This window comes from Zeus faber, assembly GCF_960531495.2.
Source record: "Zeus faber genome assembly, chromosome: 18".
NCBI classification, from domain to species: Eukaryota; Metazoa; Chordata; class Actinopteri; order Zeiformes; family Zeidae; genus Zeus; species Zeus faber.
Genome location: NC_137210.1, coordinates 19,359,940 through 19,375,690, shown reverse-complemented (window position 1 = coordinate 19,375,690; position 15,751 = coordinate 19,359,940). Strand labels below are relative to the sequence as shown.

The following is a 15,751-nucleotide window of genomic DNA, read 5'->3' as shown; positions in this document are numbered from 1 at the left end:
GATTCAAACTTGATGGCACTCTGACCTTGAACATTCTGCTTTCCTCCCCTCTTGTGATGACAGACATAACGGTCCCAGACATTCTAGACAACAAACATGGACAATTCTCTTTTTGATCGTCATGAGCGCCCGATGCTCTCGTCATTGTTTGAGTCCAAATCACGTGTGTTCGTCTTAGCCAAAATAATTTTGGGTGCAATCACAGAAAGAAACGATAATTGGAAAAAAAAAACCCTTAAAAAACAAAAAACAAAACAAAAAAAACAAAACCTATTGTACACGGCCTAGCCCCTGCTTTTTTCATAACCAACAGCTGCTCAACTTCATAGAATCAAGTTAAATACGAACTGGGTTAGGAGGAGGCATCTGAGAAGTAGTTAAGGCTTAGTTTAACTAATTTTGGCAAGTTGATGACGTTTCTCTTCATCCCAGTTGAAATGTCATTAAAAAAAATGTTCCTGTGGTCATCAAAGCCACGCTCCATATTGCTCATAGTGCATTTTGTTCATATCAAGTATTGTAACTCTATTATAACTAAGGAAGGAACAATGCTGAAAAGCAATGTTTTGCGCCAACAGATGGTCCATGCGCTGCACGACCTCTTCCCGTTAAGTGTTAAGGAATCATATTGGAACACGATAATAACAAGGGTGGCGTTCCATTTTGGGTAGTCTTAGATTGTTGGCGAGGAACTGGGAAACCATAACTGGTGTGGTTGATTCCAGTAGAATTGCTCATTAACAAACACTTTGCCCTCACAGAGTTTTACGAAACAACGTTGGCTCCGCACGACATCATTCGCAACCTGCAACATTCGGAATCACGCGCGACTTTGACACGGCGAAACAAAGCAATGGGAACATGGCTGAAGGTGTGGCCACCGGATCCAAAAGTGGCACAAGCCTAATGCAAACACACATGGAACTCAGAACCACAGAGCATCACAAAGGAAATAATGGCGATGGCACTGAAAAGTATTGTACTAAAACGCCTTCGCTTCACTGTTGGGTGTCCTAAAAATATTCATAGAATCTGTTAATATATATATATATATATATATATATATATATATATATATATATATATATATATATATATATATATATATATATATATATATATATATATATATATATGAACAAATTTGCAAACCAAGAGATGACAGAGGGGAAGAAAAGCGTGAGGCGATGTTGATAGTTTTTTATTTCTTCTTGGACATTCTCTTGGTTTAACCACCAAACTGCCTTCCATGTGTGATGATCCAGTGCTCATCCTGCTATTTCACATCGGACATCCCAGAGACGGGGGACCACCGCACTGGCTGCTGGGTCCTTGGTTTCTCACACCATGGCTTCTTATCCCGACAGTTAGCATGTTATCACCCCCACCACCCCCACCCCCTACCCCCTACCCCCACCCCCACCGCGGAGGTGCCCTCACATGTTGTAAGCCACGTAGATGGGGTCCAGCTGGTCGGCGAGGAATCCATCCCTCAGGTGCATGCGCTGCTTCTCCCCCCGGGAGTTGATGGGGATGACGCCCGGGTCGACCACCACCACCACGCCCACGATGAGGTAGTGCTCCTCCAGCACCACGTTGGTGACCAGCGCCACCAGGTCCAGGGCCTCCTGCTCCGAGCCCTCCAGCTCCACCACCACCACCAGCAGGTTGGTCCAGGTGAACACCGCACTGCAGGGAGGGAAGAGAGAGAGAGATATATAGATGGATAGATAGATAGATGAGGGGGTAGACAGAGACAGACAGACAGACAGAAAGATACATAGATAGATAGATAAGGGGGTAGACAGATAGACAGATAGACCAATAGATAGACAGGTAGATAGACAGACGGATAGATAGATAGACAGATGGATAGATAGACAGATGGATAGATAGACAAATAAATAGACAGATGGATAGATAGACAGACAGATGGATAGATAGACAGATGGATAGATAGACAGATAGATAGCAGATGTTTGGAGCTCTCACCACTCCGCGATGCTCTTGTGGGACCTGATGACCGACGTCTCGATGTCGATGGGGTGATACCTCATCCCTCTGAGCTCCAGGGTCTCGTCCAGAGAGCCCACCACGTACAGGGCGTCATGGCGCTCTGAAACACACACACACACACACACACACACACACACACACACACACACACACACACACACACACACACACACACACACACACACACACACACACACACACACACACACACACACACACACACACACACACACTTTCTGGCATTACAAAAAGAAATTCAAGGACTTTGAAGTACGTTTTTAAGCACCATTGTGCTTTCCTCAGCGTTTCATTTTCAAGGACTTCATGCAAAACAAATACAATTAATTTTCTAAATAATAAAAGATCTTTATTAATTAAAATATAATATAATCTTCGTCTCATTTTGTCGATTATTTATATTAGTATATAGTCTATTCTATCTATATCTATATATCTATTATTAATCTCATTGTGATTTACTATTATAAGTGTCTATTTCCAACATGCTGGATTAAATCTACATTTCCCTGGCATCATCTGTGTTGTTAAAGCGATTATGGATATTTTTTTTTATTGCATTACAATTTGAATAACAAAACCAGGGTTATAGCACAGGTTTTCAATGATCCCGCCTTAGCGTTCCAGGACTTTTCAAGCACTTCAGCACAAAAGGGGCTATTTTCAAGGTATTTACATCTCAAAGGACGAAATTCAAGCACTTGAAGGACCTCAAGAACCACACACATTTTCAGTTTAGAAAACATGAGGGATGGATAGACATTTCTGGGGGTGACCTTAAATAACCTTCCCGTCGGAGGCTCTGCTGATAATAGGTTCACTTCCAGAGGATCAACCCCCAAAGTTTGTAAAAAAACAACCACAGAGAACCAGGTCCCCCTTAAAAGAGGCTGTTAACTGAGGCTCAATTCTTTTTTCTTTCTTTTTAATCTTTTTTTAATTGGAACCATGGCTAAAGATTGTCCAGCGTGGCTTTAGTGAGGTTACCCCTGCCTGACTGAAATTAAACAAAACATTGATCTTTCTTTTCATTTTTTATCCAGACGAGGGCAACCTGCAGTGATTCCTGGGCTTGAATAAAGGTTGAATAGGTTCATAGGCGTTCGCTGTGTTTCCCCAGAATCCAAGCCCCCGTTCCGCCCCAGACTCTACCTCCGCTGGCGTCGGTGAGCTCGGTGCGACGCAGGAAGCCCAGGTAGCCCGTCCTGGCCCACACCGTCTGCGTGTCCCCGAAGCTGAGCTTGGTGCTGAAGTGGTCGGCGTGCAGCGCCTCCTCTCCGTACACTGTGTAGTACCCTGTTGCATTGTGGGGGCTGCTCACCCAGATCTGTTTCACGCAGAAAAAAAAACAAACAAAAAACAATAAAAGGGATATTTGCTCAGATACGGACACATCACTTGCAGGATTGCCTTTAATGTCTGTTTTTGACATGGATTTTTTTCAAGATCTTCACACACACACACACCGACACAGACACACACCGACACACACCGACACACACACACACACACACACACACACACACACACACACACACACACACACACACACACACACACACGTAAAAGCATTGGTGGAAAGAAATATAGTTAGCGTATTTTGTTACCGTCCTGAAATACTTTGTTCCCAGTAAGAATATTCAGCTCCAGAGACTTTCAACTACATTTCAAAGCAAACATCTGCTTTTCATCAAAAGTCTAAAATAATTTGCATAATACTGCATTTCATTTCTGTCGTATTAGTTTAGTTAATAAGAAAAAAAACGATGGATTTTTATGCAGTGTTTATCGAGAGTACATCATATACTCATTTCCTTTTGTAAATTGTAATCAGGATTTGCATGACGTCTAACTTCCAGAACAGAAAAGTTGAAGTAGCACTCTGTCGTATTAAGGGCTGTTTTATCAGCTGGCCTGGTGGCTCACCTCTCCCAGATGCGAGTCCCCCAAAGGCCCCTTCGTCTCGGTGTTGGCGATGATGACTTTCACCCCTGGAAGGATCTGGATGGGCAAAGGACGGACTTATGGATCTCGAACGCCAGTGAAAAGAACAAAGCAAATCATTTTTTGTGTCAAATCCCAAGAAGAAAGAGGCACCTTCCCCGACTCCATCAGAGGCAAACTGTGCGGCGAGCCTCTCTCCACAAGACGAACCCTATGAAAACATGAAGGAAAGAACCAGCGCTTGTTGTGTCTGTTACATCCAGCGTCGCTGTGTAGGTATCACCACATCCGCCCCCCTACCTGTCGTGCCGGAGCGCTCTCATGTCCACGTACACGGTGGTGGGGTCGGGTCCCGCTGTGCCCTGGAGGCGAGATTGAGCAAAGTGGGTGGAGTGAGTCTAGTTTTAAAAAAAACAACAACAAAAAAAAATAAATAAAATACACTGCATCGCACACTGGGTCTGGCTGGGGTGGAGCGGAGCTGTGGACGCGGCAAGGTCACAGCCAGAAGCCATCCAGCCAAGCCATGATTGTTAAACCCGGTTACCGTGGCAACAAACTAAGCAAATTAGACCGTGTTATTCCGTCTTTGTCATGGTGCCGACGCGAGCGGGAAGTACACAGCGCCACTCGTAAAGAAATACAGCAGCCTAGCAGACAAAAAAATAAATAAAAATCTTGACAGTTTGGGACGTTAAAAACAATGAATCGCCTGAAACCGATTCGCAGGTCGGTCGGTGGGAGTATCTCTAATTCTGCCAAGCGGTGGGGAACGCGTGGGCGCTCAGGCCTTTACACGAGTCCGACGCCATTCATTTCTGAAAGGCGTGTTTTCCCAGAGCTCACGCGAGCCAACGCGTACGTGTCTCCCAAGAGCGACGTCTCCCCACTCGGCCCGCGAGTTCCCACCGTGCCGAAAGCTTGAGCGGCGTCCGGCTCTGAACCCCCGGTTTTGCCGGAGGGAGGTTGGAGCTAGAGCGTCCAGGACAGAGGGGGGACGGAGCGGAACGAACTCACCCACGTCAAAAGAACGGCATCCGCTAAAGCACGGCGGGGGGGTCGCAAGCAGCAACATGGAACTTTTTCGAAAGCATGGTCACGACCGGCGTCAAGGATGGGGTTTCTTTCCTTCAATCCCACCGAAGGCTTCGTAAACAGGGTTTATTGTGGCATTATTACATGAAATTCAAGGACTTAAGTACTTTTTTAAGCATATATTTTTTTTAATTTTCAAAGACTTATAAAGACAAATTTTATCAATTGTATCTTTATAATCAAATGTAATCTTTATTAATTACAATATCTTAATCTCATTGTATTTATATTTGTGTATATACTGTATGTTTGTGTGTATATATATGTATATATTTATTTTGTTAATCTCATTGTCATTTACTATTATATATATATACTGTATATTATAAGTGTTAATTTCCAACCATGCAGGATGGATGAAATTCAAGCACTTCAAGAACCTGAAGGACCTGGTAACAAGTATAAAGAGTTACATTTTTTTAATACTTATACAGTATACAGGTATAATACTTTTGCTATTTCTAAACTATTTCTAAACAGGCCATGGCAAAAAAACCTAACTAATCCACTAAGCACTAATCTTTTCTGGTGACCTGTTCCAACCTGTTTTCTTTCTGTTTGAAGCGATTAACAGCTGAGGGGGGAAAAAAACCCCCAAACAGTTCAATAATATGTTTATGAAAATGAAGATCATTGTTGACGCCCATCAGATGATCAAGGTTCTAAATGAGAAGCACTTTTGCCTGATACAGGCATAGAGTGCTGCTGGAACGACGCCCATCACTCTACAACCATTATTGTTGTTTATTTAAAGCACAGCCTTTGCCAAGAGGACCAGGCGTGTGTCAGAGAAAACACTGATAGGATGTTAGGAGGATTAGCCTCTTTGGACATCATGCAGACCAAAAAAAAAAAAAAAAAAGATAGCGATATTCCAAAAATAGAAAAGAAAACACAAGACACACATGAGCCTGGAGGCAGCGAGCGCTCTGGTCCCACAGTACCTGCTCAGCCAGCTTCCCCAGCCTGTTGGGCTGACGAGGAGACGGAAAGACACAGATATATGTGGACACGCACGCAAATACACACGCACGCACACAAATACACACGCACGCACACACACAAAGGCGCGCGCGCACACACACACCATCAATGTAGACACACACACACACACACACACACCAGCGAAATCACCAGAATGAGACCAGGAAAAAACACAACAAAACAACGAAAAAAGAAAAAAGATGATCAGTCAGACAAAGAAACTGAAGGATAAAGGAAAGCTAAAAATAATTAAGAATGGATTGGGAGGGGGAGGCACTGATTTGTAGCAGCGCTCCAGTATAAGATATTGGGGGTTATAAGATGACACTTTTTTTATACCAGTATATACTTTTTTTTTTTTTTTTTTTTTAACAGCAGCAAAAACAAGTACAAGTACAAGAAAGAGAATCCATTTGAATTCAAAATACCAAACGAAACAATGCAAAACAAACTAGATTTCAAATAAAACCACTAATCAAAATGTATTTTTTTTACGATGATACGACACCGCAGAAAGACAAAAAAAAAAAATTAAAAAAAAATAAAAATAATAATAATACAATTATATATACCACCCAGTTGTATGGTCATATCCCGACACGCCATTTTATCATCTAAATAACTCGGTGGCAAGGAAAACAGAGCCACGTTTATCCTTTCTTGAAGACATAACGGTGAATATAAAAGCATTGGGATGGAATCCTCGACGTTGAAACCTGAACTAAATACGTTTCATTACTTTCACTGAAGTGTGTCTGGCGCTCACCGAGGCCCCGATCGACGCCGTTTAAAACTCCATATCTTTGGTACGATATGAAGGACATGCTCTCTCTCACCTGGAGACACACCGCCACGTTGACCCTGCAGCCGAAGGTGGTGCTGACGGCGCGCGGCGACAGCCCCAGGTCCTTGAAGATCTTGGAGAAGGACTGGGTGAGGGCGATGCGCGGCCTCTCCTCCGCCACCACCATGCACGTGCGCACGCACGACAGATTGACGTTCCGCAGCTGCGACACGGGGAGATTTAAAAAAAAAAAAAGAAAGAAAAAAAAACAGAAACATAGATTATCGGCATCTTAACATAACGTTTGTATTTTTTTTCTCCATACACTAAAGGTTTTTTCATTTATTTTTCATTATTTTTAATTTGTCATCGGGCTCAGGAAATTTTTTGACAAAAAGAGCAAGAAAAAAAAACAAACAAAAAAAACAAACAACAAAAAAAAAACAACCTTGTAAATATAAAATACTTCCATGACAACAGATTGGCCATTAAACAGAAGTCCAAGAAGTAAAAAAATGATTTATGTTTGATAGATTAATAGGGAAATTTCATTTCATTAAGAGGGATGAACATGTGAAAGACGAGGTTCATCCTGGCATTACAAAATAAAATTCAAGGTCTTTCAAGCACTAGGGACTTCACGTGAAACAAATACAATCCATTTTCAATGTGATCTTGGTTAATTAAAATATGATATAATCTTAATCTTAGTCTCAACAATACTGAATTCAATTTACATTTCCCTGACATCATCTATGTTGCAAAAGCAATTCTGGAAAATCTGAATGATTTCAATAGCAAACCAAGTTGTAATTTCAATAACAAAACCAGAGGTATCATCACAGGTTTTCAATGATTGCGGGTTTTTTTTAGTTTTATTTTCTTCCAAGGACCTTTCAGGCACTTCGGCACAAAAGGGCCTCATTCCTAGGTATTCCAGCAATTCAATTTATAAGGATGAAATTCAAGCACTTCAAGGACTTGGGAAAGAACCCCCGCTGATACCCACCCGCAGTGCTTCCGTCTGCGCGCCGAGGCCCTTGGTGCACATCTCCATGACGGAGTAGGAGCAGAAGGTGACGCGCACTTTGTACTGGCTGACCGCCGACAGCCACAGCGACGCGTTGCTCTCCAGCTCCAGTGGAGGCACCAGGATGGACTGGTGACCCGAGTAAACGCTGAGGAAAGCGCAATGCACACACGCAAACAGTTTAATAAAAACACTATATTAGTAGTAGTGCATCTTTCCTGCAAGTAGCAATAGTATTCATAGTAGTAGTAGTTCATAGTAATAATTCATATTTATAATTTATACCTGCGCATAACAATGATTTATCCTGCGCATAATATCATAATTTTGTATATTTTTACATATCTGACTATTTGTGTTTTGCATTTTTTGGGAGGTATTTGTATATATTAGACAAGTTTTATTTTCATTTTCTATTTCATCAGTCACCTTTTATTCCATTATTATTTTTATTCTCCATTTTTTCAGAGTGTTAAGCTTTTTTTTTTTGGTGCTAATGGTCTGCAGTTTAACGCTCCAGAACAAATTCCGAGTACCTGTAAATGTCTGGACTATCGGACAAATACACAGATTTATTTATATTTTTTATCCGATTCTGAGTCTGAAGAACGGCGAAGCCTGAAATATACTTATATGGTTTTAGGCTTTATATATGGTTCTGCGTCAGTGAGTCCATACGCATTTTCCAATTTGGTCAAAGTCCAGCTTTCACATTCAAATAGACACTGAAATAAATGCACAGGAATGAATGATGAAAGATGAAATTAGCTTTCAAGTGTTTCCATAAAACAAAAAAAACAACAAAATAAAATAAACAAACAATACATTGCAAGTGTCCGATATTGTTGCGTCGCCCCGCAGTTACATTTTACAAGTCACCTACTAGCCTCCGCGGGTTTTAAAAACAGAACCAGAGATCGGGCTGGAGAGAGAGACACGGGGGTGGAGAGGATGTGAAACCACGCCCGTATTTATTTGTATTTTTTTCGTCCCTTTTGCAGCTCCCGTCTCACCTGCACAGGCACCAGAGGGCGAAGCCCAGGCCACAGTAGGGGTCCAGACAGATGGCGATCTGCCGCGAGGGGTAGAGCTCGCACTGCAGCTTGATGGAGCGGCACAAGGCACTGGTGGCGGCGTGGGACATCTGCAAGAGGCGACAGGAGCGAGAGGATCCGGTGACTCCTCCGTGCGGCGCGGAAACTTCCACAGGGATGGGAGAACAAGAGCGAGGAACGAGGCAAACGGCTCGTTCCACGAGGGCTGCGTATCGGGCAGCAGCTCCCAATTCGGTTTTGATAGAAATCGGCCGCGATGCGATTCTATATGGACGCATTTATATTTTGTACACAACGAGAATGGATAGCAACCGTTCGGTATACAATCTGACTCACAGAACAAATTTAGTCTCATACAGAAATGAAATATTACAAATTTGCGATTGTGGTGGTATTTCATCAAAAATGTTTGCATCATTTCCAAACAGTAAACAAATGTATTGAAATGCAAACAATAGACAATAGAAGTGAAGTGTATCAGAGTATATATATTGTGTGTGTGTGTGTGTATATATTATATATATATATATATATATATATATATATATAGTGATGGAAAATGACAAAACATTACTATGGATCTCTAGAATTACATGCTATACATCGTCATCTGACTCTCTGTATGATGGAGCCTGTGTGTGTGTGTGTGTGTGTGTGTGTGTGTGTGTGTGTGTGTGTGTGTGTGTGTGTGTGTGTGAGAGTTTGACCAGTGTTGTGTGTGTGTGTGTGTACAACCTTGGACGTTGAAGGGAATTTACTCCCTGTAGCCGGAGGAACTCAACCTCAACAAGGAGGAGCTCTGTCTCCGTATGCAGGGGTGCAAAAGCTGCATGAACGCGTTTCCCTCGCGCTGATAATAAAACCCTCCAGGGTATCCTCCTTTTGGGCCGTGCCTGGAGGTGATGGGGAGTTGCGCAGCACTGACGGCTCCGTTTGTTCGGTCAAAGTTCCCAACGCAAACGGCACGTATTGGAATAGTTGTGTTTGAGGCTTAGTCAGTTTAAGTGTGATCGATCGTATCGAAGTCAACATGCACGCCTACGAGGGACCAATGATGGGACTGCTGTGCGCGTGAGGAAAATGTCAGGGTAACATTGACCGAAAACGGTGTAAAAGTTGCTCTCTGATCCGAGCATTCTGTGATGTTCCTGTGGGAGCGCGAGGGGATGTTCCCTTTGAGCTTAATAAAATGGTTCTCGCTTGTTCCCCTCGCTCAGGTCGGCGGGGGGGTTCCTTTCCAACTCCCGGCCCCCCCCCTTGAAAAAACGAGGGCGGTCTGAGGGCCGTACCTTGACGCCCGCCAGGATGCCCGTCGTGGACACGCTGAAGTCCAGGTAGGCCAGCATCTCCGGGGTGGGAGGCTTGTACATCTGAGGGGTCTTCTTCCTGGGGAGGTCATCTGGTCAAAGGAGAGCAGGTGTGTTAGGTGCAACGTCGCTAATGCAGTCAATGCTGTACCCGGGTTTCGTTCTGGCATTACAACATGGAATTCTAGGACTTTCAAGTACTTTTATAAACGCTATTTTTTTTTTCTTCCACTTTCAAGGACTTCAGGCAAAACAAATACAATCAATTTTCAATCTGATCTTTATTAATTCAAACGTAATTTCATCTTAATCTCATTGTCTATAATTTATATCAGTACATCTATTTACATCATCTATGTCGTAAAGGCACCTCCGGAAAAAGTTTGATACATTACAATTTGAATAACGAAAGCAGGTCGAATATCCCAGGTTTTCAATGACGGCGCATTTTTTTCCTAAGGACTTTTCAAGCACTTCAGCACAAAAGGGGCTACTTTTAAGGTACTCGTGTACTTGCATATCTGAGGAGGTAATTCAATTCCTTCACACACCTCAAGGACCTGGTGAGAACCCCGTGGACCCCAAAAGCACGCGTGTATCTGAGCGTGTGTGTGTGCACGGTTTTTACCCGTGTCCAGGACCAGGGGCCAGCTCTTGATGTCCACGGCAGCAGCAGCCTCTTTGGATTTCAGCAGTTTCATTATTGCTTGTGTCGTCAGGATGCACACCGACTTGCTGACCTGCCGGCCCCACCCACACACACACACCCACACACCCACACCCACACACACACACACACACACACACACACACAGTGTTAGTGCGCACACCGCCTCAGATTGGCTCATAGACGGCGTGTTTTTTCGACTGCGCGTTACCTCGACAATCATCTTGACGGTGGGCAGCGTGGTGGCCAGGTTCTGCGGGTGGGGCGGTCGGACGGTGACGGGCACGCAGCCGGCGTACAGGCAGCCGTAGAAGGTGGCGATCAGATCGATTCCTGCGCACAGAGGATTCACATTTTACATCCTGATCCCCGTCTGTTTCCGGACCGCCGCCCAGCGACGACGGCACTGACGTGAGCTTTCGTCCATGGCCGTGCGCCGGAGTTGGTATCGGAAAAGAAAAACATTATGTAGATACGAAAGACTGAGAATTTAAAAAAAGCCCAAACAGATTGGCCATTAAAACTGAGGTAAAATATGTGTTTGATACATAGTATTACTAGGGAAAATGAGTTTCAGGTAAATGATTGATGCAAATTCAACAATGCAGCTCCAAGCTCAAGGACACCGAGGCATCGCAGACAGCACTGATTTAATTCGGTGCTGATGTTCAATTTAATGTTTATTTTATAGGCTTATTACCGGAGCCCAAGCAAAAGAAATATTTTCTTTTCTGGTTCCAAAAATGAAAACATTAGTACAAAAATATTTGAAGGTGTATTATCATCATAGGAAGTGATTACGTACGGCTCCTGCTTCACTCGCAGTGGCTACAAAAAAAAACCATTTTCTTTCTTTGACTCGTCATGTTTGCCAATTTCCCGCAATCGAACAGAAAAAAAACCAACAACAAAAAAAACAAAAACGTTTTTGAGAAAGGCCACTACAAAGCCAAGCATTTTTAAAAACCACCACCAATAAAACTCCTCTGGCACCGGGAGGGGCAGCGTGGGGGTCTCCTACCTGGGGGGTAGACCAGCGCTACGTGGTCCCCGGTGTTGAGCCGGCCTTTCTCCATCAGCGCCACCGCCACACGCTCCACCCGCTTGTGCAGCTGCAGGCAGGAGGCGCTGCTCGCTACCGTGCCCTGCACAACAACCCACAGGTTACACTCATACATAGAACAGTCCTGGTTTCTGTTGTTTCTTCCGTGATGATCAGTGAAATATATACAGTTTAATCAGTTTAATACAGATAATAATATGATCTAGGAGAAAAAACTATCTTTAGGTTCATTTAGGCCAGTGTTTCCCAAAGTGTGGACCACGGCCCTCTAGTGGGCCTTGAAGGTACAGCAGGTGGGCCGCAAGAGGTCATTTAGAATAAATAAATAAAAAGATATATATTTCCAATTTTGTAGTTAAGTTTGAAATTACCATAAAATATTCATGATGAAATGTTTAAATTTAAAAAAGTAATCAGGACTAATAAAACAACGCCATGGGATTACAATTTTGTGTTATTTATCTGACCTATTTTTGATCCTGATCATATCGTATATCTCGTCATTGGCGGGGAAAAAATTCAACTGGAGCGTAGAATTTTTCTGATTATAAAATAAAAACATATTATATATAAATTATATATTCAAAAATTGGGTCACGGCATTCTTAAGTTTGGCTGATTTAGGCCATGGGGGAAAAACACACAATGGAGCAAAAGTTCCCTGGGTTTGATTTGTGAAATGCAAGCAGAAGAAATGTCTGTGTTAAATATTAGTTTGATATTAAATATTAGAGGCAACTTCGTTTTCCTCTCTAATTTCCTATTTTGGGTCTTTTGGGACTTTTATTTCAGCTTGAAATATTTATTTCTGAACAAATGTCCTTGACATTATGGCACATTTATATCGAGTATGTGTACACAAGATTCCTTCTTGGCATTTTATTAACGCCCATATTTGTGATGGTGGTGGAAGTAACAAAGTATTGTTCTACTTTAAATACATTTCAATAAAAATTTCACGTAATACGCAGTTACTTGGATATATTCAATTACTTGAGTTTTGGCGACCACATTTAAAAACAAATTTAAATTTAAACTTTTTACTCTACTACATTTGGGACACATTTATGTCTGATTATAGTCTGTTACATCCGGTCACTGCATATGACTTTTACTTCTAATAATTAAATTACATTTAAGAGCAACTACTATACCTTAACATAGGTAGACATGTCAATGTGGTAGTTTTACGTTTACTATAGTATTTTTGTGTTAAGTGTATTTGAACTTTTACTGACGTAAAAAGTCAAATTCACAAAGTAAATATCCCAGTCTGTCAGTGCTGTTGGGGTTTCCAAAGTACACCTTCAGACTGTAAAAGAAGATGATTTGAAAAAAAAAAGATAGATAAAAAAAAAAAAAAAAAAAAAAATTACACAATGCCTCGCAAGCTTCTCAAACATAAACCCCTTATAAATGTGCTTCTGTAACCACCAACTCTCTGAAGAGGATTATCATTTTCACTCTAACTGCGTGTGGCTGTCAGCGCTGCTGTTTGTGGATTTTGCAATGAGGCTCATTTGCATATAAAGGGGCCACGTTGGGCCAAATGTAAGAATAACACCTCATTTAAATACGTGCAAATAGCACCGAGACGCTATTTGCTCAGCAGTGCAGTAAGGGGTGCATTTCACCCTTTGCGGTTGCTTTGAGAATCACACGGTTTCTTTCCGTCTTATCTGCGCAGGTTTAGCGACCGCAAAGGCTGAGTATTTCTTCCACCACTGATTTGTGAACAAACGGCACAATGTGTCCCTGAATCCACAGTGAGTTAACAGTACGACGGAAGGAAAGTATAAAAGTATAAATACGGTTGGTAAATGATGCCCAGTGACCTTTTAAAGACAGAGAAAAGATACCTTGGCGTTGAGCACGAGGAACAGGGGGTGGTCGGGCGTGGCCTGCGCTCTCCACTGCAGCACGTCCTGCATGTACAGGAACTGAACCGCGGAGAGGAAAGGTCAGATGCTCAGCAACATCAAACCGATGCCGTGGAACCCAATGAACATGTGACATGACCAATGAATGAAGATTACTGTGATCTACACTATATCTGGTGGTTCTCAAGGTCCGAGGACCCCTGGGGGTTCTCGAATAGGTTCCAGGGGGTGTGCAGCAAAATGAGTCATAGTTAAACATCACCGTTTATTCCATTTACAAGATGTTGACGCCATTAGAGAATGTGCAATAATGACTGTTTTGATGCTAGTTTCAATGCTATTTCACTAGTGTAGAGAGGTATGGAGATTTGGACAAAATCATATCCAACAATAAAAATCTTCTCAGATTGGGGTCACGGGGACAAAGTCCCACCGGATGGGGGTACAAAACCTGATGGGAATCAAATTGAGGGTTCTTATATTAAAACAGCTGAGAGTCAGGGCACTATAAGGACAGTAAAGGGTGGGAGTGAGTGTGCAAAGGTACGATCTGAATCCCTACCGGTCTTACCTGCGTGTCTGTGTGGAGGTGATGAATGATGGAATGAGGATGGCTATCTACCTTACGTGCCTGGTCATTGTCCTCGAGCTGGGTCACGTCTCTGCCGCAGGCTTGGGCGATCCGCTTCCCCGCTACCAGGTTGCCCACTATCATAGAAGCAGGACCAACCTCTGCCCCACGCAACCAAAAATCAACATCATTAGTTACATTAGCGGGGCTGGCGATTAGGATTCCAGCCAAATTTTCAGTATACCATCACAGAACAAATTCCCTGTCCCCCCAGAAATTACATACTTAAACGTTAAATATTATAATTTTTTTCAAGACACATTTATTACATTTATTTTCTGTAAACAACATAAATATTGTTTTACTTTCAGTATCAAATGTATCAAATTTTGTTTTTTTTATAAAAAGAAATTAATAAAAATGAAATTCAACACTCTACTCTCACATTGTGTTAAATAAGTACAAATCTCAAATAAAATAAAGAAATAACCCAAATCTCAAATAAAAATGAAGTGCTTTTTACTTTGACCAAAACAAAATAAAACCATCATGAGATCCTGCATCCTCCACATTTTCACTTTTGCACAACGCAAAGTTGGACCTTTGAGCTGCGCCCGCTCCCACCTGGCTGTTTCTGTCGCGGCTTGGGGAGGTTGGTGACGCAGGTGTGGGGGCACATGAGCACGTTGCAGGGGTGCAGCGCCCCCTCCAGGAAGCGCTGCTTGGTCTCGGAGATGTGGATGCCGCCCAGCGGGGCCTTGGGCAGCGTGTTGGCCGGCACCAGCGCCAAACAGTACACGCCCACCTGGTGGATGCTGTCAATGGCCTGGAGGTCACGCACACACACACACACACACACACACAACCCCGAGAATGAGTGGTGCTATTGGATAGATGGAGATATGTTCCAGACTATTTCATTCATTTTTCCAATTGGGGTTTTTTTTTGTTTGGATTGTCACCACTGTGACCAATCACTAATTTGGCCCTTTTTAAAATAAAAATAAGAAATGTAAAATTTTAAAGTGAGTGTAACATGCCTATAAAACTGGGCCAAAGGTGGAAAACACACAATCAAGTGGGAAAACACATTATATAATTAATATTATTAATAATAATAATAATAATAATAATAATAATAACAATAATAATAAGCTGGCTGAAGTACAACATGTTTCTTGTTCATAATTGGAAGAATGTGAGAAATACCTGATGGCCGACAGTAATAAAAAAAACCAACATAAACATATGGCTATACAGAGCAGCATCAAACAATATGAGAGAATAATATCCAAAAATACAGTTTTAAGATTTAAACACTTTTGGTGTGTGTGCAT

General features: G+C 42.4%; 1 protein-coding gene across 4 annotated transcripts in view; it reads right to left on the bottom strand.

Moving 5' to 3' along the window:
* Nucleotides 1-1,434: 1,434 nt before the first annotated feature.
* The window catches only part of dip2a (disco-interacting protein 2 homolog A), a 96,604-nt gene continuing 82,287 nt past the window's right edge, over nucleotides 1,435-15,751 (bottom strand). For 2 of the 4 annotated variants that reach the window (XM_080019786.1, XM_080019788.1), the window contains 17 exons: nucleotides 15,039-15,240; nucleotides 14,466-14,575; nucleotides 13,823-13,903; nucleotides 11,922-12,045; nucleotides 11,112-11,233; nucleotides 10,862-10,973; nucleotides 10,216-10,325; nucleotides 8,885-9,015; nucleotides 7,851-8,019; nucleotides 6,894-7,064; nucleotides 6,018-6,047; nucleotides 4,279-4,340; nucleotides 4,132-4,189; nucleotides 3,961-4,035; nucleotides 3,187-3,361; nucleotides 1,993-2,116; nucleotides 1,435-1,689 (listed from right to left, as the gene is read on the bottom strand). In XM_080019786.1, the coding sequence (XP_079875912.1) occupies nucleotides 1,437-1,689; nucleotides 1,993-2,116; nucleotides 3,187-3,361; nucleotides 3,961-4,035; nucleotides 4,132-4,189; nucleotides 4,279-4,340; nucleotides 6,018-6,047; nucleotides 6,894-7,064; nucleotides 7,851-8,019; nucleotides 8,885-9,015; nucleotides 10,216-10,325; nucleotides 10,862-10,973; nucleotides 11,112-11,233; nucleotides 11,922-12,045; nucleotides 13,823-13,903; nucleotides 14,466-14,575; nucleotides 15,039-15,240 (2,109 nt within the window). In that variant the 3' untranslated portion in view covers nucleotides 1,435-1,436. The remainder of the gene's footprint in view (nucleotides 1,690-1,992; nucleotides 2,117-3,186; nucleotides 3,362-3,960; nucleotides 4,036-4,131; nucleotides 4,190-4,278; nucleotides 4,341-6,017; nucleotides 6,048-6,893; nucleotides 7,065-7,850; nucleotides 8,020-8,884; nucleotides 9,016-10,215; nucleotides 10,326-10,861; nucleotides 10,974-11,111; nucleotides 11,234-11,921; nucleotides 12,046-13,822; nucleotides 13,904-14,465; nucleotides 14,576-15,038; nucleotides 15,241-15,751) is intronic. The other 2 variants (XM_080019787.1, XM_080019789.1) reach the window with 1 other exon arrangement.